The 26,588-nt window shown below is 33.6% G+C and overlaps 2 protein-coding genes and 5 long non-coding RNA genes across 9 annotated transcripts; 3 read left to right on the top strand and 4 right to left on the bottom strand.

Moving 5' to 3' along the window:
• Window positions 1-719: 719 nt before the first annotated feature.
• LOC144552934 (uncharacterized) lies at window positions 720-7,963 on the bottom strand. Of its 2 annotated transcripts, XR_013511274.1 has the most exons (4): window positions 7,710-7,963; window positions 5,921-6,107; window positions 4,899-5,165; window positions 720-863 (listed from the first exon to the last, which is right to left on the bottom strand). It is a non-coding gene; the product is annotated as an uncharacterized LOC144552934 (long non-coding RNA). The 2 variants fall into 2 exon arrangements; XR_013511273.1 differs by lacking the exon at window positions 720-863 and having other exon boundaries at window positions 4,721-5,165.
• LOC144552442 (putative germin-like protein 2-1) lies at window positions 2,934-3,803 on the bottom strand. Its single transcript, XM_078300427.1, has 2 exons — window positions 3,686-3,803; window positions 2,934-3,487 (listed from the first exon to the last, which is right to left on the bottom strand). Exons 1-2 carry the CDS (start codon window positions 3,801-3,803, stop codon window positions 2,934-2,936), a joined length of 672 nt encoding a protein of 223 aa, XP_078156553.1.
• Window positions 7,964-8,597: 634 nt separating the features above from the next.
• LOC144553459 (uncharacterized) lies at window positions 8,598-11,626 on the top strand. The gene is made up of 3 exons (XR_013511377.1): window positions 8,598-8,770; window positions 11,237-11,466; window positions 11,550-11,626. It is a non-coding gene; the product is annotated as an uncharacterized LOC144553459 (long non-coding RNA).
• A 212-nt stretch (window positions 11,627-11,838) lies between these two features.
• On the top strand, window positions 11,839-13,395 carry LOC144552658 (uncharacterized). 2 transcript variants are annotated; one of them, XR_013511191.1, is made up of 3 exons: window positions 11,839-12,094; window positions 12,523-12,620; window positions 13,005-13,395. It is a non-coding gene; the product is annotated as an uncharacterized LOC144552658 (long non-coding RNA). The 2 variants fall into 2 exon arrangements; XR_013511192.1 differs by having other exon boundaries at window positions 11,839-12,099.
• Window positions 13,396-13,777: 382 nt separating this feature from the next.
• On the bottom strand, window positions 13,778-14,991 carry LOC144552891 (uncharacterized). Its single transcript, XR_013511261.1, has 2 exons — window positions 14,775-14,991; window positions 13,778-14,265 (listed from the first exon to the last, which is right to left on the bottom strand). It is a non-coding gene; the product is annotated as an uncharacterized LOC144552891 (long non-coding RNA).
• A 200-nt stretch (window positions 14,992-15,191) lies between these two features.
• Window positions 15,192-15,956, top strand: LOC144553354 (uncharacterized). The gene is made up of 2 exons (XR_013511360.1): window positions 15,192-15,439; window positions 15,526-15,956. It is a non-coding gene; the product is annotated as an uncharacterized LOC144553354 (long non-coding RNA).
• A 1,749-nt stretch (window positions 15,957-17,705) lies between these two features.
• LOC144552587 (cytochrome P450 81Q32-like) lies at window positions 17,706-19,938 on the bottom strand. The gene is made up of 2 exons (XM_078300568.1): window positions 19,038-19,938; window positions 17,706-18,447 (listed from the first exon to the last, which is right to left on the bottom strand). The coding sequence occupies exons 1-2, from the start codon at window positions 19,935-19,937 to the stop codon at window positions 17,833-17,835; spliced, it is 1,515 nt and encodes a 504-aa protein (XP_078156694.1). The 5' UTR covers window position 19,938; the 3' UTR covers window positions 17,706-17,832.
• Between the last annotated feature and the right edge of the window lie 6,650 nt (window positions 19,939-26,588).

The following is a 26,588-nucleotide window of genomic DNA, read 5'->3' as shown; positions in this document are numbered from 1 at the left end:
GAGGTTATTCTGTTGTTGGCAAGGAAAAATATCATGTTTTGAGCAAGTAATTGGTGACAAGTTCAAAACTGTGAGTTCATTAGTATTAGAAGTCACTAAATATGGATAATTGCAGTTGTGATCAACTTATTGTTGTTCATGAAAGTTGATTTGATTGTTGTTGTTTTGTGGCCACAGTTGCTAAGTGTTGCAATCCGTGTTATTGTTATTTATGTTACTGTTGTATAATTGTTTGCGTTGTTCAAGTACAATAAATTGTTCAAACTAGACTCCAACCTTATAAGTTTACTATAATTAGAAAAGTGAGTATGGCCATGATCATGGGGCAATAATTATTGTATTAAACTTTTTGCTTAGTTTATGTTGTATGACTCTTATATGTTTTCCATAATTCATATACGCACAATAAAATGTTTCAGGAAACTATTTAGTAGTCAATAGTCGGTACTACAATTTGAAGTAAATACATATACAGAAATTACTTCCATGCATAATTCTGATTCATAACTATTTTGTTTTTTTATGAGATTAATTTGGTGTTTATAGATTAATTTCTCAAGTGCTTTCGTCTCATGGCTTCTTTTGCCAATCAAAACATTTGTAGTAAAACATACCAAAATCCCTCATATAACTTTTAGAAATAGATTTGGTCAATTAATCAAAGTAGCACTAACATATATAGTAGCTCAACTTCTGAACAATATCTATTAATTTACATTTGAATTTTGATAAATCAAGAGATTTAATATATAATAAATATCTATTACAAAGGATAATAACAGTTACACTTCGCCTAAATACATAACACAAATCGTACCCACTACACATATATTAAATTTGAATTTTGAGGAAGTAAACTTCGCCTAAATACCTAACACAAATAGTACCCATTACACAAGCCTTCAAAACCACCTCGGGTGCTTGCTGTTAGGGAGTCAATGATAACAGCAGGCCAAGCTGGGGTCCGCCTGTCAGTCTTTGCCCATACCAACTCATCGACCTTGAAATTCTTTATTGCCAATAGATCTTTCATCTTTTAACACACTTCCTCGCACATCACCTAATCTACCGGTCTGATATATAAAAAAAAGAAAAAAAAAGAAGAAGAAGAGAGAAATGAAAATTAAAAAAGAAAAACAAATTCAGATTTACATATCATAAAAAAAAAAGTAAAAGAAAGCTAAATAAATCAAACATATCAGGAATCTTACATGCTGTTTGTTGTGTTGATCTCGGAGGATAAACTTTTTAATGGGTAAGAGTATATGGGTAAGTTCATATTTAATGGGTAAGGGAAGAGTATGGGTAAGACTAATTTTAAGTGGGTATTGGCATGAAAATATCTCCACCCGACCTGTACTGTACCATACTCATTGACACCCCTAATGTGGAGGGAGGAATCCAAATCCTCTGGGAAAGTAACCCAAATTTTGAGTTTAAATTCGGTCCAACTGACCAAAAATCGAGGCCAAGCTGGTTCGAGTTGGAATGCACAGGATCCCTTTAATATTCGTGCCAAAGCAGACCTGACGGTCCAGATCTAAACTGTAGACAAACTCATTTGACATCAGTGTAGATTGCAAACAGGAGGTTCCTTTATTCAGGGACCGTCATTTGACATCTAAACTACCATCATTTCATCTATAGATACTGATTTCATTTGAGATCTAAACTCATTTGACATATGCAAATTATAGCTCAATTTGGTAGTAAGGCTAGTATCTAATGTAGACTGCAATTATTCCCTATTGGTCACAACCTTGCTCAGTTATATTGGTTTTCTATCCAATGTAAGCAGATTCAGGGTAGAAAAAAATAAAACGTGAAATTGAAAAATGTACCTTTCCTAGCATATACACAGGTTGTCAGTATTTTTGAAGGGCTTGGAACAAAATGAGGTCATTTCCTAAACTACTCATGCTGAAGCTGGAGCATGCTACTCGTCGCATTATCTTTTGTTCTTGGTCATGCTTCTCGACCATTTATGGAGAAAGCGAGAAGTACTTAATTAACCTCTTATGTCAAGACCTGAGCAAGAGAATAATAATGTAATATCCAACCATTATTCTTTGTTCAGCAGAAATATACCTTGTCTGGTTTATGTGTATTCATTTACTAATGGAAAATCATGTAAAAAAAGAAAATTCTATTAACAAATTATAATTATCTATATTCAAAAGTCATTACACTACATGCATAGTTTTCCTTTTCTGGGGCTTTCATGGTAAAAGAAATACACAGTGGTACATGCTATTTCAGAGTGTGTGTGTGTGTGCGTGTGTTTATACAAGTAGTAACTGAAAACATAGCATAATTGACTAATTTATCGGTAATTAGAAACATAGCAAGAATAAAAGAAGCCATCTTTGAAGAATGGCCTACATAGCAAGTGCTTCACTTCTCATGGCAGAGTTAACAAGCTGCAATGAATCTTGTTTGGATACACTAAATGCAAGCAATTGTATATATCTATATCTATCATTTATATTAAGAACTCTGAATGAATTACATGTTATTTTTTAATTACAAGCATCTTATGATTATGAATTATAAAAAAAAAAAAGCAGCTCAACATGATCTGATGGCATGATAAACGACTTCCCTAGAAAGCATCACGATTGTAGATTTAAAATTTTAACTTTAGTTTTCTCTTGAAGACGGTTAATCTACATTCAGGATATTAATTTCACTTTAGGAACAGTTGACACGAAGTTTTGCAAACACTATTAGCGATTTATAGTATTTTTGGTAAATTAATTTGACTCTCGGAATAGTTGATACGAATTTTTGCAAACACTATTAGCGATATATATAGTACATTTTGTAAATTAATTCAACTCTTAGAACAGTTGACACAAATTTTCATCTGATACAAAAAATAAAAAAAAATTGTTTGAATAAGATGCCTGAGCATAAATAGCAAAATAAACACATTAATTAGTTGCCGTCCAAAATTCGGATTGGAGCCTGTCGATGGTGTCTTTGTCGAGCTTAAATGTTTTAGCTAGAGCATCATCTGAAATAGGAGGATTTGAGCCAAAAATGGCCTTCGCCACGGGAATTACACCAGGATTTTGGCTACTCAATCCTGCAAAAGCAACAACTGGGACTCTACCGATGTTATACTGGAAATGTATGAGTCCGATAGGAAAAACAAACACATCACCCTTATTCAAAACCTTAGCAATGAGCTTGTAGTTAGGGGCTGATGTCACAAATCCAACATAGAGGGTACCCTGCAAAACAGTAAGAATTTCGGTTGCTCTAGGGTGGATGTGTGGTGGGACCAGGCCGCCATTGGGTGACAGGTCAAGACGAGCAACTGAGAGGCCCAGTGTGTTAAGACCAACAAGCTTATGCACATCAACTATTGTCACATTTGATCCAAGATCCGGGTCAATACGGCCAGGTTTGTCAAGGCCAGAGAAGAGAAAGTCTTCTGGATTCACATCATCTGGATCTTTACAAGCGTAGCCATTCACAAGCACTACATGCTCACAAAAGAAAATTAAATATATAATCTAATTGGTGTTTCATTGGTGAAATGTTGTCTAGATAAAGGTTGTATTATTTGAATTTTATTTTGGTGAATTAAAATATCTATCACGATTTAGCAATGCAATGGAGTAATATTTTGTCTAAATTAATACTTGAAAGAAGAATGTGTAGTGAATGAAATATGTACCTTGAGAGTTCTTGTCAGCAACACAAAAATCTTGGAGAGGACTAGAATCAAATGCAATTACATGACAAGAGAGACATGCAACCAAAGTGAATAGAAATAGTGAGTAGGAGGAAGCCATATCTCTGTTATAAACTTCTAATGAATTGGTATTGTACTCAATTGACAATGTATTGCTGCAGTAATCAAATGTTGTATGGATATTTATATATGGCAGCGATGTTGAGAAGTTACCTGTTTATAGGGGAGGAAAAAAACAATTTTAGGTGTTAGGTACCACATTCAAGAGGTTATTCTGTTGTTAACAAGGAAAATTCCATATTTTGAGCAAGTAATTGATGACAAGTTCAAAACTGTTGAGTTCATTAGTATTAGAAGTCACTAATTATGGATAATTTGCAGTTGTGATCAACTTATTGTTGTTCATGAAAGTTGATTTGATTGTTGTTGTTTTGTGGCCACAGTTGCTAAGTGTTGCAATCCGTGTTATTGTTATTTATGTTATTATTGTATAATTGTTTGCGTTGTTCAAGTATAAGCAATTGTTCAAACTAGACTTCAACCTTATAAGTTTACTATAATTATAATAGTGAGTATGTCCATGATCATGGGGCAATCATTATTGTATTAAACTTTTTGCTTAGTTTATGTTGTATGACTCTTACATGTTTTCCATAATTCATGTACGCACAATAAAATATTTCAGGAAACTATTTAGTAGTCAATATTCAGTACTACAATGTGAATTTAATGGATTGTAAAATAGTTTAGTAGTGTCATGAATATGCACATTCTTGAGCTCACTAATTGAAGTAAATACATATAGGGGATATGCTCTCATTTTCATTGACACTTTCACACTGGCCCCATAATCACAGAAATTACCTCCATGCATAATTCTAATTCTCAACTACTTTGTGTTTTTATGAGATTAATTCAGTGTTTATAGATTAATTTCTCAAGTGCTTTCGTCTCATGGCTTCTTTTGCCGGTCATACATTTGTACTAAAAACATACCAAAATCCCTCAATCTTATATAACTTTTAGAAATACATTTGCTCAATTAATCAAAGTAGCACTAACATATATAGTAGCTCAACTTCTGAACAATATCTATTAATTTACATTTGAATTTTGATAAATCTAGATATTTAATCTATAATTTCTAATCTAATACAAAGGATAATAACAATTACACTTTGTCTAAATACATAACACAAATCGTACCCATTACACATATATTACATTTGAATTTTGAGGAAGTAAACTTTGCCTAAATACATAACACAAATAGTACCCATTACACAAGCCTTCAAAACCACCTCGGGTGCTTGCTGTTGGGGGTCAATGATAACAGCAGGCCAAGCTGGGGGTCCGCCTGTCAGGCTTTTCCCATACCAACTCATCAACCTTGAAATTCTTCATTGCCAATAGATCTTTCATCTTCTTACACACTTCGTTGCACATCACCTGATATACCGGTCTGATAATAAAAAAAAATAGAGAGAAATGGAAATTAAAAAGGAAAAAAGAAAAACAAATTCAGATATACAGATCATAAAAAAAGTAAAAGAAAGCTAAATAAGTCAAACATATCAGGAATCTTACATGCTGTTTGTCGTGTTGATCTCGGAGGTTAAACTTTTTAATGGGTAAGGGTATATGGGTAAGTTCATATTTAATGGATAAGAGTAGAGTATGAGTATGACTAAATTTAAGTGGGTATGGGCATGAAAATATCTCCACCCGACCCGTACCTTACCATACCCATTGACACCCCTAGTGTGGAGGAAGGAGTCCAAATCCTCTGGGGAAGTAACTCAAATTTTGAGTTTAAATCTGGTCCAACTGATCAAAAATCCAGGCCAAGCTGGTTCTAGTTGGAATGCAAAGGATCCCTTTAATATTCGTGCCAAAGCAAATCTGACGGTCCAGATCTAAACTGTAGACAATCTCATTTGAAATCAGTGTAGACTGCAAACAGGAGGTTCCTTTATTCAGGGACCGTCATTTGACATCTAAACTACCATCATTTCATCTATAGATACTGATTTCATTTGAGATCTAAACTCATTTGACATATGCAAATTATAGCTCAATTTGGTAGTAAGGCTAGTATCTAATGTAGACTGCAATTATTCCCTATTGGTCACAACCTTGCTCAGTTATATTGGTTTTCTATCCAATGTAAGGAGATTCAGGGTAGAAAAAAATAAAACGTGAAATTGAAAAATGTACCTTTCCTAGCATATGCACAGGTTGTCAGTATTTTTGAAGGGCTTGGAACAAAATGAGGTCATTTCCTAAATCACTCATGCTGAAGCTGGAGCATGCTACTCGTCGCATTATCTTTTGTTCTTGGTCATGCTTCTCGACCATTTATGGAGAAAGCGAGAAGTACTTAATTAACCTCTTATGTCAAGACCTGAGCAAGAGAATAATAATGTAATATCCAACCATTATTCTTTGTTCAGCAGAAATATACCTTGTCTGGTTTATGTGTATTCATTTACTAATGGAAAATCATGTAAAAAAAGAAAATTCTATTAACAAATTATAATTATCTATATTCAAAAGTCATTACACTACATGCATAGTTTTCCTTTTCTGGGGCTTTCATGGTAAAAGAAATACACAGTGGTACATGCTATTTCAGAGTGTGTGTGTGTGTGTGTGTGTTTATACAAGTAGTAACTGAAAACATAGCATAATTGACTAATTTATCGGTAATTAGAAACATAGCAAGAATAAAAGAAGCCATCTTTGAAGAATGACCTACATAGCAAGTGCTTCACTTCTCATGGCAGAGTTAACAAGCTGCAATTGATCTTGTTTGGATACACTAAATGCAAGCAATTGTATATATCTATATCTACCATTTATATTAAGAACTCTGAATGAATTACATGTTATTTTTTAATTACAAGCTTATGACTATGAATTAAAAAAAGAGAGCAGCTCAACATGATATGATGGCATGAAAAACAACTTCCCCAGAAAAGCATCATGATCGTAGATTTAAAATTTTAACTTTAGTTTGCTCTTGAAGATGGTTAATCTACTTTCAGGATATTAATTTGACTCTTGGAACAGTTGACACGAAGTTTCGCAAACACTATTAGCGATATATAGTGTATCTTGTAAACTAATTTAGCTCTCGGAACAGTTGATATGAGTTTTCGCAAACACTATTAGCGATATAAATAGTATATTTTGCAAAACAACAATAAGTGTATCTCAAATTTAAAGCCCACATAACAATTGATTTTCTCATACAATTCCTTTTAAGCATCACAAAAATAATTTTCTCTGGGATGCTATATTGAAGTCATCACAAATAAATTCCCTTTATTCATATCAAAATATTTTTTGAATGAACAACAGCCATAAAGTATTTCTTTGAGGTCTTCAGATATACTGACATGAATGTACAGTTTACCAGTACCGTCATAAGCAATGCAAAAAAATTAAGATAACATATATATGCGTGCAGGCACAGAAAGGAACAAAACATGAGTAAAGTTTAAAACTGATTGGCATACACCAATTGACACAGACACAATTGAATTCACCTCCGTATATACTATATACTAAACCTAGGTTCTTTAATTAAATGTATTTGACTATGACCAATATCATGAGTTTTGCAAAAATAAAGACTACTTGTGTATTGAGATTTTCACCCATAAAATGGAAGGCCTCGAGTTTGACAATTGTACTAAATGTACCAAAATTCTAGGGGATGCAAACCAAAGTGTGACAAGGGAATAAACTTTTTACAAGTAGATAGGAAAAATCGTTTCCCTCCTAGTTCTAAAAATAATTACTGATTCTCAGGAGGCCTCAGAGCAATTTGTTCAAATTGATCTCTGGCATTATTGATTCTCATGAAAAATAATTACTACAGGCATTTTGGAAACAGCAAGATGAAGAAACGATTTTTAGGGTTTTACACCCTCCTATTAAAACAACTAAAATTTACTCTCCATTGAAATTCTTACTTGCATGATTAGGAATTGGGACAAACCTTGTGTGAGTTGCAAATGTAGTCCTCTTCTCTGATTAAGATGAAAATTGAACCCTTCAGTAGAAGATATTGATATTTTTGTATGGAATCTAGGATTAAAATTGCTCGAGAATTTTAATAGAAGGTTTAGAAAATGGAGGCACCAAAGCAAAGCAAGAGAGACTGAGAGAGAGATCACGGTGGCTATCATAATTTATACATGATGAATCTAGGGTTTAGCGCCGTAGAATCATAAAATGAAGGGTTTTATTGAGTTGTAATTAAAAATGCTTAGCCCAAAATCGTCAATTATTAAGCCCATAAAAGTTCAGCAAGACTTCGCAATATTTTTCCCAGGACCAAACTAACTAACAGTACACATCGAGATTTTCTGTCTATAATACTCTGTAACTTCTTATGTAACCGGTTAAGCAGGTACTCGCAGCCTCGCAGGCTAACTAATGTCTTAATTACTCGATTTTTCAAATTTATTGTGGCGATCTCCGCATAAAATATCATACAGGGGATCAAACTTTATTATAACGGCTATTTTACTATGGATTCACACTCAATTATCACTATTCATTATGAATACCACTCCTCGAAAAGCCCATAATATATAATATAAATTAGGCTGATATTTGGGGGATTAGTGTTGGGGCTGTTTGCCACTTCCTAATATAAATTAAAGTTATTTACGATCACTCCCCAAAGTCAAACAATATAATATATAGATCTCCCTTTAATCCCTCTACAGTTTCTATTCGATTAAAACTGTCCACATGTAACTAGGATTTTCAATTAATTAATACCGTACGAATTATATATATGGAGATATTTTTCTATTCATATCCACTTAAAATTAATCACAACGTATTCTATTCTTACCTAATAAATAGTCATTCAGTTAACAGTCTCACAAACTCTCTTGCTTTGCTGCCTCCATTTTCTAAACCTTCTATTAAAATTCTTGAGCAATTATTCCTAGATTCCATAAAAAATTATCAATATCTTCAACTGAAGCGTTCAATTTTCATCTTCATCCGAGAAGAGGTCTAAACCAATTGCAGCTAACGCACAAGGTTTGTCTCAATTTCTAATCATGCTAAATAGATTTAGTTTATTTTTGTCAATATATTTTTGTTTATGGATCATGTTCGCCGTGCAAGTAAGAATTTCAATCTAGACTGTATTTTAGTTTTTTTAATAGTAGTGTGAAATCCTAGAATTCAGTCTCTTCATCTCGCCGTTCCCAAAATCAATTTGAATAAATTACACTAGAAGCCTCAATTTATTCTTTTTCCTGGGAATCAAATCAATCAATTATGCGGTGAATGTTCTCAGACCTAGGAGTGATGAAACAATTTTTCCTATCTACTTGTAAAAAAGTTTATATATTCCCTTGTCACACTTTGGTTTGCATCCCCTAGAATTTTGGTTTTCTACATTTTAGTGCAATAGTCAAATTTGAGGCCTTCCATTATATGGTGAAAATCTCAATACACAAGTAGACTTTATTTTCGTAAAACTCAATTATTATTGGTCATAGGTAAATTCATTTAATAAAAGAACCTAGATTTAGTATAGATGTGAATTAAATTGTGTATGTGTCAATTGGTGTATCCCAATCAGTTTAGACTTTACGTTTGGTGTTTATGTCTTGTTCCTGTATGTGCATGCACGCATACATATGTTACCTTCAAATTTTTTCTGTGCTTATAACTGTACTGGTAGACATGTGCATTCATGTCAGTATATATGAACACCTCAAAGAAATATCTTACAGTTGTTGTTCATTTAAAAAATATTTTGACATGTATAAAGGGAATTTTTTTTTTGTGATGACTTCAATATAGCATCCCAAAAAATATTATTCTTGTGATGCTTGAACGGAATTGTGTGAGAAAAATAATTGTTCTGTTCGCTTTAACTTTTGAGATATACTTATTGTTGCTTTACAAAATATACTATATATATATCGCTAATAATGTTTGTGAAACTCTGCGTCAGCTGTTTTAAGAGTAAAAAATCTTGATAGTCATGGTTTTGGACTTTACTTTTTGGTGTTTATGTCTTGTTCCTGTATGTACATGCACGCAGATATATGTATCTTCAAATTTTTGCAGTGTGTTTGTTTGTACTGGTAGACTGCATTCATGTCAGTATATCTGAAGACCTCAGTGAAATATTTTACAGCTGTTGTTCAATCAAAAAAATATTTTGATATGTATAGAGGGAAATATTTTTGTGATGACTTCAATCTAGCATCCAAAAGAATATTATTTTTGTGATGCTCGAAAGGAATTGTGTGAGAAAAGTAATTATTCTGTTTGCTTTAACTTTGAGATATATTTATTGTTGTTTTGCAAAATATACTATTTATATCGCTAATATTGTTTGCAAAACTCTGTGTCAATTGTTTCAAGAGTCAAATTAATACCTTGAAAGTAAAGTATTAGACTTTACTTTTTGGTGTTTATGTCTTTGCTCCTGTATGTGCATGAACGCAGGTATATGTATCTTCAAATTTTCGCAGTGGGTTTTGATTGTACTGGTAAACTGTTCATTCATGTCAGTATATCTGAAGACCTCAAAGAAATATTTTATAGCTGTTGTTCATTCAAAAAATATTTTGATATGTATAAAGGGATATCTTTTTGTGATGACTTCAATATAGAGTCCGAAAGAATATTATTTTGTGATGCTTGAAAGGAATTGTATGAGCAAATTAATTGTTCTGTTCACATTAACTTTGAGATGCACTTATTTTTGCTTTACAAAATATACTATATATATATCACTAATAGTGTTTGCGAAACTTCGTGTCAACTGTTCCAAGAGTCAAATTAATTTACAAAATATACTATATATATCGCTAATAGTGTTTGCGAAACTTCGTGTCAACTGTTCCAAGAGTCAAATTAATAATACCCTGATAGTAGATTAGCCATCTTCAAGAGAAAACTAAAGTTAAAATTTTAAATCAATAGGATCGTTATGCATTTTTGGGAAGTCCTTTTTTCATGCCGTCAAATCATGGTGAGCAGCTCTTTTTATTTTTTAATTTATATTTCGTAGTCGTATATTAAAAAATAACATGTAATTCATTCAGAGTCTTAATATTAATGATAGATATAGATATATAGAATTACTTGCTTTTAGTTTATCCAAGCAAGATCATAGAGAAGGCAAGCACTTGTGTAGGCCATGCTTCAAGATGCATGGCTTCTTTTATTTTTGCTAGTAAATCATAAATTTAGCGATAGATGAGTCAATTATGCTACGTTTTCAGTTACTACTTGTATATATACACTGAAACAGCACGTACCGCTGTGTATTCTTTTACCATGAAAGCCCCAGAAAAAGAGAACTATTCATGTAGTGTAATGACTTTTGAATATAGATGATTATAATGTGTTGATAGAAATTATTTTATCTTTATTTACATGATCTTCCATTAGTAAATGAATCTACATAAACCAGACAAGGTTTATTTCTTCTGAACAAAGATTAATGGTTGGATATTACATTATTGTTCTCTTGTTCAGGTCTTGACATAACAGGATAATTAAGTACTCTCTGTTTCCATAAATGCTCGGGATGCAGCCTTCTCAATCATGACCGAGAACAAAAGACAATGCGACGAGTGGCATGCTCAAGCTTCAGCATGAGTGGTTTAGGAAATGAGGAGTTGGGTGTGGCTTTGCTCCACCTACCTTTGTACAGTTGGTACGCCATGCCTTACTATACTTCGGCACTTCCTTTCCTAATGTCCATGGTATACACGTGCCTCCTTTCCTCTTTATATAATTTTTCAATTTATGAACATTACATTGAACTTGATTTAATTTTAAATGTCAGATATTTGCTTCAAGTGATCCGTGGCATATCATACTTCTTTTGCATACTCGTTCCACTAACATGGCATTATTATGTTAGGAAAAATTGTGAGATTGCCACTACAAAACCTTCAAAATGTGAGAATGCTACTATAAATTTCAAAATGGTAGAAATGTCACTCTAAAACTTCAGTAATTGTAAAAATGCCATTCTTATACAATTTTTATAAAAAATAATCTGAAAAATTCTGTTTTAAAATACGTATTTTTGTATTTCCAATTATACCCTTGAAGTGAAATTAACAAAAGAAATGGCCTCCTCCCGTCTTTCCCTGCCTCCCTCTCTCGCGTGATTCCTCCCTCTCACCGAGCTCTCTTTGCCTCCGTTGGCAATGAAGCTTCTGTTTCGCATCTTCTCTCTCGCTCTTTCCCAATTCCCACAGGCGACGCATCTATCCCTCTTTGGCTCTTTTCCATCAAACTTCAATTGCTTCCCTCCGTTTGTCTCAATTCTAAACCCTAAACTCAACCGATCGGTAGGTTCCTGTTAGGCGGTGCGAGAGCGAGGCAAGGTTTTCTTCCCCTCTTCTTTTTCACGAATATTTACTTATTACATAAAATCCTTTCGAGGAAATTGCAAATTTCAAGTTGGTAAGGAATCATGTATTTTGATTCCTTGAGTTGAGATAGATATGGGTAAAGCTTATCGAAGGAGTTCATTACTTGGTTCATCTTGGCTAATAAAATGCTTTCAAGGAAAAGAAAATCCTTACTTTTATCTATCAATATTTTTTGGCACTAAATCGTAAACTCAATATTCATGTTAGGTACTGTTTGTTCTGAATTTGCTTTATTCTAATGATACAGTCATTGCCAAATATTTCACAAAAGCAGATTCCATTTGGTTTAGTTCAAAATTATAACAATTTGCATTTCTAATTTTTTCCCCTTGATATACTGTAGGGATTTAATATATTTTTTTTCTCAAATGACAGGAGTTGGATTTATTTCGGATGAGGAATAGGATAAAACTGAGGAAAATCTCAGTGGAAGATTTAAAATCTCTATTGCTTTTTGTTATTTGCATTCAAGGGCAAGTATTCAATTTAATCCTCTTTTATGTCGGTATCTAATTTTGTTTTATTTTTCTCTTCACTTATATTTATTTTCCTTTTAGAGCTTGACAAGTCATTATATTAGCACTAATTGTGTTATCCCTTTGATTTTTTTTACTTTATTTTAACAAAAAAGATGTATCCGAAGTTCAAAAAAAAAATCTTAAACAAGTTGAGATAGCCACACATACTCAGTGATATGTTTTTGAAGGCAACTGAATCAAATTTGAAGATGCTACTTATGATAGAACCATTTGTTAATTTTGGGTAATTATATTAAAAATTCTGTAAACTATTTTCATCATATTATTGTATATTGTGTTTTGAATATTGTCATTAAACAAAGTCTCATTGAAAAGTAGGTATCCAAAGCTTCATAAGAAGGGTTGTGGAAGGGTAGAGAAGGAAATTGTTCATCTCACGAACAAATGGTGCTGCAATCTGAGATTTTTCTGAAAGTGTAACAAGAGATGTATTACAATGGAAAGGGACGTGGAAGAATACAATAGAAGCAGTAGGCATTGTACCAGTAAACTGTGATTGTAGCAATTTTAAACTGGATGTCATAGGTAGTAGTTTATTTCCTTAAGGCGTTTACTTTATTGCTTTTATTTCTCATTTTCATGTGTTGTACCAGTAATCTGATTTGTGCTGGTAGAAGACTAACTTAGAATTGTTTATTAGGAAGCAGATGATAATTGTGCCCTTTTAAATTAATTCTTACATATTGTAATGTAGGGATGTCTTGTGTAACTCTTTTTAAGTTTCTAATGTTGGCTTACGGGTTTATCATAAAAAATAGTGCTTTTTTGTGTTTTTTTTTTATTCATGTGTTATTTTAATAATTAATGTCAGGCACTTGGTCAACTGGGATGATCTATATATAATAGCTTTTATCTAGTTTTTTGCCAACATATTGTGATGTTTATTTGCAAATGATATTAGTCAAATGAAATGGAGAATTATGATTTTTTTTGTCAAAATGACAATAATACCCTTGAGGAATAGATAATTATCAAAATCTGCAAGTATGGATGCATTATACACAAATATATTTATTTTGCATTTAATATGCAAATATGAATAGATACACAAATATATTTCAGAAGTTGTAAGAAAAATAAAAAAGAAAATCTTACATCAAATATCAAATATCAAACAAATCTATTTGCAAACTAATTGAATAATTTACAAATCAAATCCTTCTAGTTAATTAGCTACCCAAACTTGAAATTCATATAATCTTCAGCAATCATATCACAAGCACCGGCATAACAGTGCTACTAGTATTCTCCTCCTCTAATAACAAACTGGCACCAGATGGTTACAATGTCCATTATTTCAAATCCCAGTACCCGAGTTCTTCATTTAATGAAAGAAATTTCTTCAAAGTCACAACTTGTAGCTCTGACGAGTCATTAATGCCATGCATACCCTACAAAATAATTGAAAAGCGAAGTAGACATATATACTTAAGGAAATATGAAAATGCAAGGTACTGTTTCCTTGGTAAGATTCACAGGAATATGATAGAACTGTGCCCAGTTCTTCCAATTTATCCAAAAATCATTACTTCCAATTGAGCCTGAGAGTTTCACCTCTAACACACTCTGTCGATAAAGCCTGAAAGTTGCACAATTAAGCAAATTTGAATGACCAGCCATTAAACCAGTTAAACTGAGCCAACTGATAAGTACAATTTGATGACCTAAACCTAGAAATTTGGCACTTCTGTCTCTAAAAGTATGCACAATCCAATTGAAATTTGAAAAAAAAAAATGCAACCTTTGCAAGTGATAAATCTAATAAACAAATCAATTTCGTTGAGTGCGTATTCGAATTCTCTGAAATTAATTGCATTTCTAAGCTAAAAAAAAAAAGATTATCAATTAAAAAAATACCATCCAGATTTTGAACTAGGGTTGCAACAAATGAAGACTAGTGTATATAGATCCATCATCAGTAGATATGTAAGTAAGCAGTAGAGAAACAATTGACTGCTATCAAATACGGTTGCAATAATCCTTGAAAAAATTAGATAGGGACCATCAGTGTATATGTGTTTAGCACACCCAATCCTTGAAAAATTAGCAATCTATAAATTAGAACAACAGCAAATTCAGGAAGAAAACCTTATCTCACGCGCTCTTGCGCTGCATAACAGAAGCCTACCGATCAGTCGGGTTTAGGGTTTAGAATAGAGACAGACGGAGGGAAGCATGTCCGATGCCGGACCTAGTTGGGTTTCGATGGGAGAGAGAGAGAGAGGCGTCGCCGGTGTGCGAATTGGGAAAGAGCGAGAGAGAAGAAGCGATACGGAGGTTTCATTGTTAACGGGTTTAAGGGTTTGAAAATAGTATCAGTGTATGAATCTCCAAAGCAGAATATTGATTAAGAGTATTTTAGGTATTTTCACAATTAATGAGTATAAATGGCATTTTCACAATTACTCAAGTTTTAGAGTGGCATTTTTACCATTTTGAAATTTGCAGTGGCATTCTCACATTTTGAAAGTTTTGTAGTGGCAATCTCACAATTTTCTCATTATGTTATGTGTGTGCTTCCTCCACTCAGGTTTGGACAGTTGGCATGCCATGCCTTACTAATCTCTGGTTTTTTCCTTTCCTAATGTTTCATAGATTGTCCTCACGTCCTTTCCTTCTTATTTTTTTTTTTCAATTGATTAGCAGAATACAAATTCTTTGAGTTTGACAGAGATTTGTTAGTCTCTTCTCCTGGTTTTTCAATGTATTCTACCATCAGCAATAACCTCCGCGGTCAACAAGACGAACAGCATGTAAGATTTCTGATGATATGTTTGATTTATTTAGCTTTTTTTTTTGTATGATCTGAATTTGTTTATTTATTTTTTCATATTGTCAGATTGGTAGATAAACATGTGTGGTGCAAGGAGAGGTGGAAGCTGCTGAGAGCTCAAGGGGTCAAACAGGTGGTCGGAATGAGAAAAAACCACAATTGAAAGATGAAAGATATACTGGCAATCAATAATGTCAAGGTTGGTGACCCGGTATGGGCAAAGGCTGGCAAGCTAGGAATGTGAAACAATTAATCTGGAAGGAATGAAACCGCAGGGATCTTCTCTTCACGGGAGAGAATGGCAATGCCACAACTCGTGGCTATGGAGATTAGGAGTGAAAACGCTTTGTAAGGGATATTAGGCTAGTTAGCTAGGAATGTGATTTTATCTTTAGTGTTGTTTATTTTTCTTCCCCCTTAACTCTCTTTTTATTATTATTATTAATAAAATTTTAAGTAGGCGAAGTCTACTTTTGTTATCTGTGTTGTGTCCTGCTGATTGTATGTATTTGGTAACTGTTATTGTTCTTTGTATTAATTATATTATGGATTAAATCTCTTTATACTATGTTAGTGCTACTTTGATTAATTGAGCAAATGTGTTTCTAATAGTTATAATTAGATGAGGATTATGTTGTATATAAAAATTAATCAAATCCTTTACATATATTTATGAAATTGATCATAAATATGAATGAGATACGAAGTCCAAAATAACTAAATCAAGGTGCCAAGAAAGTCCAAAATCAAAAGATGCTTCCTTCTAACTTTGCTATAAATAGTGACTCAGTTCTTAAACTCATTCACCATCAAATTATTTCCTCTTGTACATCTCCTGTTATATATCACGGTTTACGACTTAACATCCTTTTTACTGTCCTTTTTCTGATCTTAGCAACCTTTTTCCTTTACAAAGATTCTAAAGAACAACTCTGTACAATTCCAGAAGGAACCTAACCTTGATCCTAGTGGTGAAAGGCATGACCACTGGTAGCCAGTAGGTGCTATATATATATGCTGATAAAAGACCCCTGTTAATCTTAATCCGATAAAGAAAAATGACCAGAAACATGGAAGCGTGTTCACTATAAAAGTGCTTGGGCAGAGTGTCAGTGTGCACAATAATAATTCCGTATATAATAAAATTGGAAAATGAGATCAATACCACAGCATCTCTGGTCGACATATTACCGGAACATCTCTGGTCTCAACCCTTTCCTTAGGAACTAAAATTGTTGCCGTCGTGTTTCTGTCATCACTTCATAGGCAACAGTTGGTTCAAAAATCAGTACCATGAACTTGAACAACTCCTCTTGGCTAAGTTCAGATTCGGGAGCCAAATAAAAGTGCCTTGACACCTCCGGCCCAATCAGCATTGTGACACTGCCGAAGTACTTTCATAGGGAACACGCTTCCATGTTTCTGGTAATTATTCTTTATCAGATTAACAGGGACTTTTATCAGTACCAGTGGCTATCCCTTCACCACTGGTGGCAAGTTTGGGTTCCTTCTGGAGTTGTATAGATCTAAAATTGAGTACTTCTTTAGAAACTTTGTAAAGGAAAAGTTTGCTAAAATAAAACAAAAGGGCAGTCAAAAGGATGTGTAAACCATGGTATATAACAGGAGGTGTATAAGAGGAAACAATTTGATGGTGAATGAGTTTAAGAACTGATGAGTCTGTATTTATAGCAAAGTTAGCCGGACGCATCCTTTCCCAGATAGTCTATTTTCATTTGATTAGATGCAATAGTGGAATTATAATAATTAATATTCAATGTTGTCACACACAATGATCTCATTGATAATTCTCTATTCTTCAGTCTTCAGGAGTAACTGAGCGCTACGAGAACAATTTAATCTACATGCTATATCTACATGCTCAATTTAATCCATCTTGGCATTTTTTAAACCCTCAGATCATGCAATTATGCCTGATGTATTTTACCTTATTTCACAAATTACTGCTATTTACCCTTGCCAAATGCGAATACTTACCTAAACACGAACAGAATGTCACTCTATGTACTGAAAGGCAGCAAACTGTTGCATTTCAATTTTCAAGGGCATTAATTTGAAATTGCTCAATAGAAAACGTAAGTATGTAGGCATCACTGGAAAGAAGCTAACCTACATGACAACAACATAAATACACATTAATCATATCATCCTGTAGTTGTAATATGCAACACATGTATGATAAAATTATTCATAATAATCATTTATATTACCCAATGAGGCAATGATACAGAGACTTGCTTATATATAAGAGCAAAGAGCCATTTCTGATTGTTACACATAAGAGGAATCAATCTGATTTTCATTTACAGATAGGGAATGAAAATTAGAATTGAAAATTGAAATATCCTTAATTCATAATTCAGATAGAACTTTGATCATGACTTGGCGCGGGCAATACAGAGCTTCCAGTTGAACGGCCATAGGAAGCTCCAAGCCGGCACCTTCTGTCATATCAACAAGCTTATTTCCGACTCTTTCCCAGTCAAAGCACTGGATCATGGTCCCTAATATCATAAACATTTTGCGCATTGCGAGTGCTTCTCCTGGGCACCTTCTCCTTCCCATGCCAAATGGTATCATCCATTTCTTATCCGCATTTCCTTTCTCAAACCTCTCAGGCTTGAACTTTGTGGGTTCGTCCCAGATTTCAGGGCTCCGTTGAATATGGTAGACATTTACCAGAAGCATTGTTCCTGGTGGTATTTCGTAACCACCGATAGTTACTTCTTTGCTTGATTCATGGGGCACGAGAAGCGGTCCTGATGGGTAGATCCGCAAGGTCTCGTTGAGAATGTGCTGGAGGTAAGGAAGGTTGGTCATGTCAGATTCTTCTATGAGTCTCTCATTCCCAACATGTGTATCAATTTCTGATACTGCCTTCTTGAGTATGTATGGATTGTTAAGTAGATTTGCCATTGCCCATACTAAGGTAGTGGTTGAGGTTTCAGATCCTGCGAGCAACAAGTTCTGTTTGAAGATGGATAATGAACAAAATTTAGTACCAAGCACAGAAATGAGTAATTTCCATCAGGAGACAATCTATTGCATCATTGTATACTAGGTGAGTGGGTACTTTCGGCACTTTAATCAAATGCATTTCGATTTTGGTCAACTTAACTATTTGCATTTTCTTGATAGGTAAATTTTAATGGTCAGCAAACTGAAGTTTCTCGTCTAGTGTAATGATTTTGTGGTTTGTGTTGGGTTTTGGTTATTATCTTTTACACTCTTGAATTGACAAGCTCTATACTCAAGTTATCTTGGTCTTTGATGCAATGATGCCTGTTGTGGGTCCAATCATATAGCAATTTGTCTATGCTTCTCTTACATGTTTTATTTTTTATTATTCCTTTTTTTATAGGTATCCTTTCCTAATGAATTAATGTGAATCAACTAAAGTATTTTTATGTAAATACTTAATTTAATTAAAGTAATTTGGTAAAATAGCACGTGTTTTCATGCTTATGGAGGACCTACTCCGAGTGTTCATATGTACAGGAAAGTGTCGATTATATGGACAATTTTCAGAAATTACAGAAAAAAGACTTGGCACTTACTATGCAAATATTTCGGATAACTGAATTACTGTATTTCTCAGGATCATCTTTCTGCAGCTCTAGCATTCTGGCAATCATGGTCTCCCTATTCTCAGCCCCTTCTTGCTTATGCTCGTCGATCAACTTCTGTGCCATCATCTCATTCGCATCTGTCACCACCCTCATCCTCTTCATGACCCCTTTCAAATCAAGCATTCTAAAAATGGGCACAAAATCCTCTATATTGGTGCCTCCGTTCAGCTCAAACCATCCTTCAACGGCTTCTTTGTACTGCTTCATTTCCTCTAAGTTTTCTACGTTGTCACCACAGAACCGCCTTCCGGCTATCATCATCATGATCACATTCAGCATTAACTCGAAAAGGAAATTCTTCAATTGGAGCTTTACAAAGCCGCTAGATCTTTCAGTTTGGTTGTAAGACTGAAAGAGCTGACGGGCCATGTCTCGGACCTCCCGGGCCCGGATACCTGAGGAGGCTTGGAGTCTTTGGTTTGATAGAAGCTCCACTGCTGCAATCTGGCGCACATTGCGCCAGTATGAACCATAGTTGGTCATGCCAATTATGTTGGGCAGCATGACAGATGGCAACTGGGGTCGATTTGCAAACGCCACATCGTGTGTTGTGAAGCACTGCTCTGCCAAGGTGTGAGAGGAGATGATCAGAGCTGGACGGGAGCCGAAGCGAAGCAAGGTGGCCGGGCCATAACGATTTGATATGCCGACAAGTGCTTGGTGTAGAGGCGGCTTTAGGAGATGCAGGTGGCCGAGGACCGGCAGTGCGGGCGGGCTTGGTGGGAGTTTCCTCTTGCTGTTTTTATTGATAATAGAGAAGAGGGTTTTGATGACAAAAAGAATGGCAACAGTGAGAAGGATGGTCTGGAAGGAAAAAATATTCTCCATGGAAAAAGATGTAGACACTTTCGATCTATGACTCTCTGTAATTAGGGGAGTACTAGACGTTTTATAGGTAGCTTTTGCATGTATTTATATGTTCATTTCTTAGGCTTACATGTCTGATCTAGGCCCTAAGAGTTAATTTAATTTCTCACCCGTCTGTTAAATTTTCTGATCTTTAGTTTTTTTTTTTTTTTTTTTTTGGTTCTTACATGGCCCGTAGGCCTTGATGGGTCCAAGTCAAGTCATGATCATGCAGGACGTTTTTGTTAGTCTTATTTTATTATTAACATATATATATATATATATATATATATGTTAGTCATTACTGATTTTTCTTCTACTCTAATGTACGTATTTTGAATACCTTTTAGTTCCCAAGTTGTTATTTTACGGTGATTTTTTAAATTTTGGATTTATATATATCAAAGACGTACGTGATGTATATATATATGCAACTGATCAATATCAAGTTCTTAGATGTGCAGGTTGTGACCCTTTCAGGAGCCTTAGATATATATTTGCATTGGTCGATCGTATTAATTTTCCAAGCATTTGATATTTCCCTTGATCGAAAAATGATGTCATTTTTTTTAGATTGGAACATCTTATAAGTATATATATATATACCTACCTGTCTTTGGTGAAGCAATAGGCCGGTTAGGACCAGTGATCCATTACTAAAAGTGTGTATATATAATTGCAAGCCAAAACAGAACTTGTTCCAAGTAACAAATTTTGCTCACGTAGCCTCTACCAAAGAAAACGTTGCTCACTTATTCTAGCTAGAATAAAGAGCTGTCAATCGATCGTTAATGTTTACAAGATCAGAGTTGTTCCAGTCAATGACGTTTCTACTAGTCAAATCAAGAAAATATTTCCGGGCTTACAAATGTGCAGAAATTTTTTTTTTTTCTGGTAAAAAATAAAAGATGGATAACTGCAATATAAACCATCGGTTTAAAATGATCAACTCAACGATCGTAAATCTAGAGCTAAAATTTTTAAGAAAAGCAACAAGTAAATTTTGAGAATTAGAAATTAACTATCTTAAAATTCCATTCTTAATTAGTTTATATATATTTCTGAAACAAACAAATGAACAACAGCAAAAAAAATAAAAAAATAAATAACAAACAAAGAACGAGAAAAACTATAATATTCTAAAATTAGAAATGAGCATTTATTTCATCCAAGCATCTACCCCTGTTCTTTTCCGCTTGGTTTAAAAAAAGTATTGAGCCACTGAGGACAGAAGAACATCATCCCACATTAATTTCGAGACGTGGTACCATTTCTCTTCGTAAACTTTTTTATTGTTAGCTGTATCAGAAAAAAATAAATTAGACCTAGGACTTTAATGTTAGTTTGTCTTTCCTACAATTTAAAATTTGTTTAATATTTCTATAGAGATTTACTTTTGATATTAATTACTAAATAAAAAGTTTTCAGCCAGCAGCTGTAACTACACATATTATAAAAGAGAGAGAGAGAGAGAGAGAGAGAGAGAGAGAGAGAGAGAGAGAGAAACACATGATTGTCTTAAAGAAGTGAGGAGCACTAGCAGTCTTGTAGATGGCTAGAGTGGGAAAAATGGTAAGGCGGAGCCGGCTCCGTCACAGAACGACACGGCACGTGTTATTGTTTCGTATCGTGATTCGCGTATTCTGTGCTGTGATTCGCGTGTTCTGTGCCGTGACCAACTTATAAAAAATTTAGTACGGCACGGCACGTCATCACGCGAGTCACGTGTAATTAGGACCGTTAGGTCTTAATTAAATGGTGAATCTTGAATAAATTAACTTAAATTATGAAAAAATAGTTAAACGTGAGAAACGTGATGACAAACTAACAAATGAACAATTAACTTCGTAGGGACAGACGACGTCGACTCCATTAGAAAATGCCTCCTTTTCAAAATCATGGACAGTTACTACATCTTTATCACGTGGCAAACTACTCTATATATGTTATGTTATTCTCCTGTCCACTGTTACCAACTAATTGACATACCAACTGATCAGATTTCGACCGTTCTTACTTCCAAGTTATCCAGATCCCCGATATCCGTAATGAATGTTTCTGACCGTTCGATCTCGACTCAATGGCAAAGATCTTTGGTAAAAAATTGATTTTTTTCTTTCTTTGTTGGAGAGGAGCTGAACTTAACACCCGGCATGTGTCCATATCACGAGGAGAATCTAAAATAAAATGCCTAAAACGTGCTAGTTATTAGTTAGATATTTTACTATCTTCCTCTTCTCCTCCGTCACTTAATCATCAGTAGGGGCTCATAACTGTCTCCAGCAGGTGGCAACATATAATATTTGGCATTACTATTTATTACGTAGCATTCATCACCAAAAATTTTTTAGTTAGTACTCCAATAATTCGAAATTAAACAACCATCACCCAAAAAATTTGGAATTCAAAAGTTATCACCCACACACCCTAGAAACGCGAACCAAACTTGACTGGTGCGCACCCTAAGAAAGGGCACCAATTTGGTGCTCTAGCTGGGGGCACACACTAGCTTGCGCACCAAGTGTGTGTGTGTGTGTTTTTTTTGTTTTGTTTTGAAATATTGAAATTTTGAAATTTGTTTTGAAATGTTGAATTTTATTTTCGTTAGAATTAGACAAAAAAACTAAAATTTAGCTAGTTCTAACTAAAATGCTGTACTAAATCAATAAAAATGTACGTTGGATGTTATACGTATTTTCATACGAAAATAAAACTAGCTAATTTTTAGTTTCTTTGTCTAATTCTAACGAAAATAAAATGATAGCAAACAAAATTCAAAATTCCAAAAGTTCAAAACATAAAGAACATAACAAAAAAAAAAAAAACACTTGGTGCGCACTCTGGGAAAGGGCATCAACTGGTGCGCACCCCCCCCCCCCCCCCCCCCCCCCCCCCCCCGCTGGAGCACCAAATTGGTGTCCTTCCCTAGGGTGCACACCAACTAGGTTTGGTGTGCGTCCCCAGAGCGCGTGGGTAGTAACTTTTGAATTTTAGATGGTGGTTGTTTAATTAATTTTCAATTATTAGAGTTGCTAACTAAAAAAATTTCGACATTCATTATATTAGCAATATTAATTTTTACTTGATAAATTTATCATTTAGGTTTAAGGATTTTTATTATTACGAATGATTAATTAGCCAACCAAGAGGTATTGCACTGTTGTACCCCAAATAGTGTTGTTTTTGAGTTAGAATTATATTTACATGTATTTCTAATTTTGCTTTAATAGATTTTTAAACTAATACTTGAGCTAATTTCTAGAGTGATTTTACACCTAGGGGTAAGAGTAGATTATGAATAATAGGGCTGCTAATGATTAAGATTCGGCTCAAACTCGACTCAGCTCGTCAACTGTAGCCCAATAATTCGGCTCTTAACTCGGCTCATTTTTGAAAGAAAAAACTCGGTTCGACTCGGCTCATGAAAGAAAAAGCTCGACTCGGCTCGAAATAAAATGCTTAGCCCAAAATGTAGGGTTTTATTTAATTCTAATTAAAAATGCTTAGCCCAAAATAAAATTTATCAATAATAAAAGCCCATAAAAGTTGAGCAAGACTGTATAGTGTTTGTGAGTTGCCAGCTTTTATGCTGATGTAGCTAGAGAATTTTAAATTTATAGAAATACTATAAAATAAATAAGAAAAAAGGTTTACATTCACTAATTTGTGTCTACCACTTGTTCGCAGCGTCTTATCCACTTTCTAACAAACTTCAAACTCTAACGGTTTGACCTTCTTTTTATAAACTTTCTGACCCGATCAATCTCTCAATTTTAAAATCAGATTTCTTTCTTCTAATTCACTGCCTTTCCCTACTTTCTTTCCTCTAGCAGCTCTCTTTCTCTCTCTCTCCCGATCAATCTCTCAATTTTGAAATCAGATCTCTTTCTCCCAATTCACTGCCTCTCCCTGCTTTCTTTCCTCTAGCAGCTCCCTCTCTCTCTCTCTTCTCTTGTGCTCCTCCGCACAGATCACCTTAAGCCCACAATGACAGTCGCGACGGCAGCGATGGCCGTGACGGCCGCGACGGCCGCCACTGCTGCGACTAATCGTAGGTTTCAATTTTTTTCTATTCATCGCTGTTAATCGATGGTAGATCTATCTTGTAAAAAACTGAAATCTACGATCAATAAAAAAAGACCTTGTCAGAGACGATTATTTTGTGCTATGTGCGAGATGCCCTTCAATCATCGGTGCTACCACAGTTGTCATCAAATATCAACAAGGTTTATATTTATAAACTCTCTCCGTTAATGATGCATTATTTTATTTTTCAGATTCAAACCATCAGAGTCGCTATTTTATTTTCTTATTTTGTCAATTAAAGTATTTAGGTCAGAGCTTTTGTATAAACTTTCTCATTGATTCTTCGTGTAATCATTTGATTTTTTTTTTTGCTTTTTCTATACTTTCTAGTGTAGATGCTCGTCATAATATTTTTCGTTTGATCCAATCCTCCTGCAGATCTGGAGGAGCGATCTGGTAGAGAGAGATGAGAGTGAAGCGATCTGGAGAAGAGAGATAAGAGCGAGGCGATCTGTAGCATAATCGGGTTATTTTACAGTATTCACTTTGTAGTTTTACAATATGCATCTTGTGCTTTTGCAGTATTCAAAACAACTTGTTTATTTACTAATCTATTTAAGTTTCGTTCCTTCTATTGATTTGAATTGATAATCATGATTTCCTTGCTTCTATTGAAGTTTCATTTGAATTGATGTAATCTCAAGCGTGTATGCATTATATGAACATTGATTTGAATTTTAATTGTATAATTTACTGTTCAATAACGGATCTCGCATTATCTGATGGTCTGATTTGAAATGCATAGTTTATTTTCTTTATGTCATTGTTTTGAATTGTCTGCTGTACGAAATTACATGATTCTATATTTTGTTTTACAGTATTCAATTTCACATTCGAAAGAAGAACACGACGGAATTTTGTCATCTCTGAAGTAGTCAATTAACATATACCACTTCAGATCTGGTGAAATATGTAGAGTATTTTTACAGGATATAGTTCATATTTTTACATGATATATGCACTATTTTATAGTATCTATTATTATTGATGTTTACAGGTTTACAGTATATAGTTCACAATTTTACATGATATATAGAGTATTTTATAGGATGTAGTTCATAATTTTACAGTACCTACATGTAATAAATCCAATTTGTTTCATTGTTTATTTTATTTGTATGCAAGATGATATCTCAAAATAACGTGTGGTTCTTATGATGAGGCTTCTTACTCATCCCAACAATGTTCACAGGAGGTGGTTAATGTAGAAGTTTTATTTTTTCATAGTTTGTTTGATGCTATTCTGGATGTTGAATGATATAATTAGGTTTGCTATTGTGTGGTGAATATTATTGTTTGTGTTGAACTGATGTGAATATTATGATTTGTGTTGAACAGATGCTGTGTGGTGAATTTTATGGTTTTGTTGAACAGATGATGGATGAATGTTTAGATTTAGAAATTTTACAGTATACATGGAATTGATTTATATTTTAGATTTAGAAATTTTACAATATTGATTGTTTGTAGGTTGTATGTTTTGTTTTTGTAGTTTAAGTTGACAATTTTATAGTATTGAAATTTGGTATTTTTTACATTTTGTTTTATCGTTTTCATATGCTTATTTTACATTATTGAAATTTTATAGTTTTTACTTTTTGTTTTCACAGTTTTAGTTGACTATTTTACAGTATTGTAAATTTATATTTTTTAAATTTTGTTTAATATGCTAATTTTATAATTTTATAATTTTATAGTTTTTACCTTTAGATTTCACAGTTTAACTTGATATTTTTACAGTATTGAAAATTGATATTTTTTAACATTTTATTTTATCGTTTTCATCTGTGAATTTTGCATGTCTGTAATTTTATAGTTTGTACATTTTATTTTTATGGTTAAAGTGATCAATTTTACAGTATTTGTTATTTTGATGATTTATTTGTATGTTCATTAAATCGAGAAAAATAAATAAAAAAAATTAATCAGAAAATTTAATTTTGTCTTTTTATCACGTTTCTTGTCAAAATAACTGCTAATAACTAACACTAACTGCCACTAACTTCCTATAACTGCAATTTTCAAAAGTACAGTTTGAAAGTACATTTTTTTGTCCTGTTATGCAAGTTGCAATCTGTTTCTAACTATCATGGGACCACTTCAAATAGTTGCTGGATGTTTTGTGATTAACTGATATATTTTATATGATATATTATATAATTATACAGCATGTAGAAGTAGTTTTACAGTATTCGTGCAAGTTAAATCTGTGGACAAAAGTCTGTGGACAATTAGACTCTTCCAATAAATAAATAATATAAGAAAGAGGAGGGTTCCAATGCCTCATCTTCATCATACCTCATCCTACTTCATATTTTATATCTTCAATTTCGAAGTCCAAATTGTCGATCTGAACCGTTCAATATAATATTTATACTAAAATATACATGGAGATGAAATTTATATTTTTGGAATTTTTTTACTATTTTTTAAGATAGGTACAAAATCACTATTTTTGAACCGTTCAAAAAACAGTGATTTTCTACCCATCTTAAAAAATAGTAAAAAATTTCCATAAATTATAAAATTTCATTCCTAACCATATTT

The sequence above is a fragment of the Carex rostrata genome, chromosome 4 (assembly GCF_964058835.1).
Source record: "Carex rostrata chromosome 4, lpCarRost1.2, whole genome shotgun sequence".
In the NCBI taxonomy this organism is placed as follows: domain Eukaryota; kingdom Viridiplantae; phylum Streptophyta; class Magnoliopsida; order Poales; family Cyperaceae; genus Carex; species Carex rostrata.
This window is presented reverse-complemented; position numbering and strand designations above follow the sequence as displayed.

Coding starts and splice junctions, on each gene's coding strand:
- LOC144552442 (XM_078300427.1), bottom strand. CDS start 3,803: ATGGCTTCCTCCTACTCACTATTTCTATTCACTTTGGTTGCATGTCTC. Junction 3,488..3,685: donor TGCTGACAAGAACTCTCAAG/GTACATATTTCA, acceptor GTGAGCATGTAG/TGCTTGTGAATGGCTACGCT.
- LOC144552587 (XM_078300568.1), bottom strand. CDS start 19,937: ATGGAGAATATTTTTTCCTTCCAGACCATCCTTCTCACTGTTGCCATT. Junction 18,448..19,037: donor TTATCCGAAATATTTGCATA/GTAAGTGCCAAG, acceptor ATCTTCAAACAG/AACTTGTTGCTCGCAGGATC.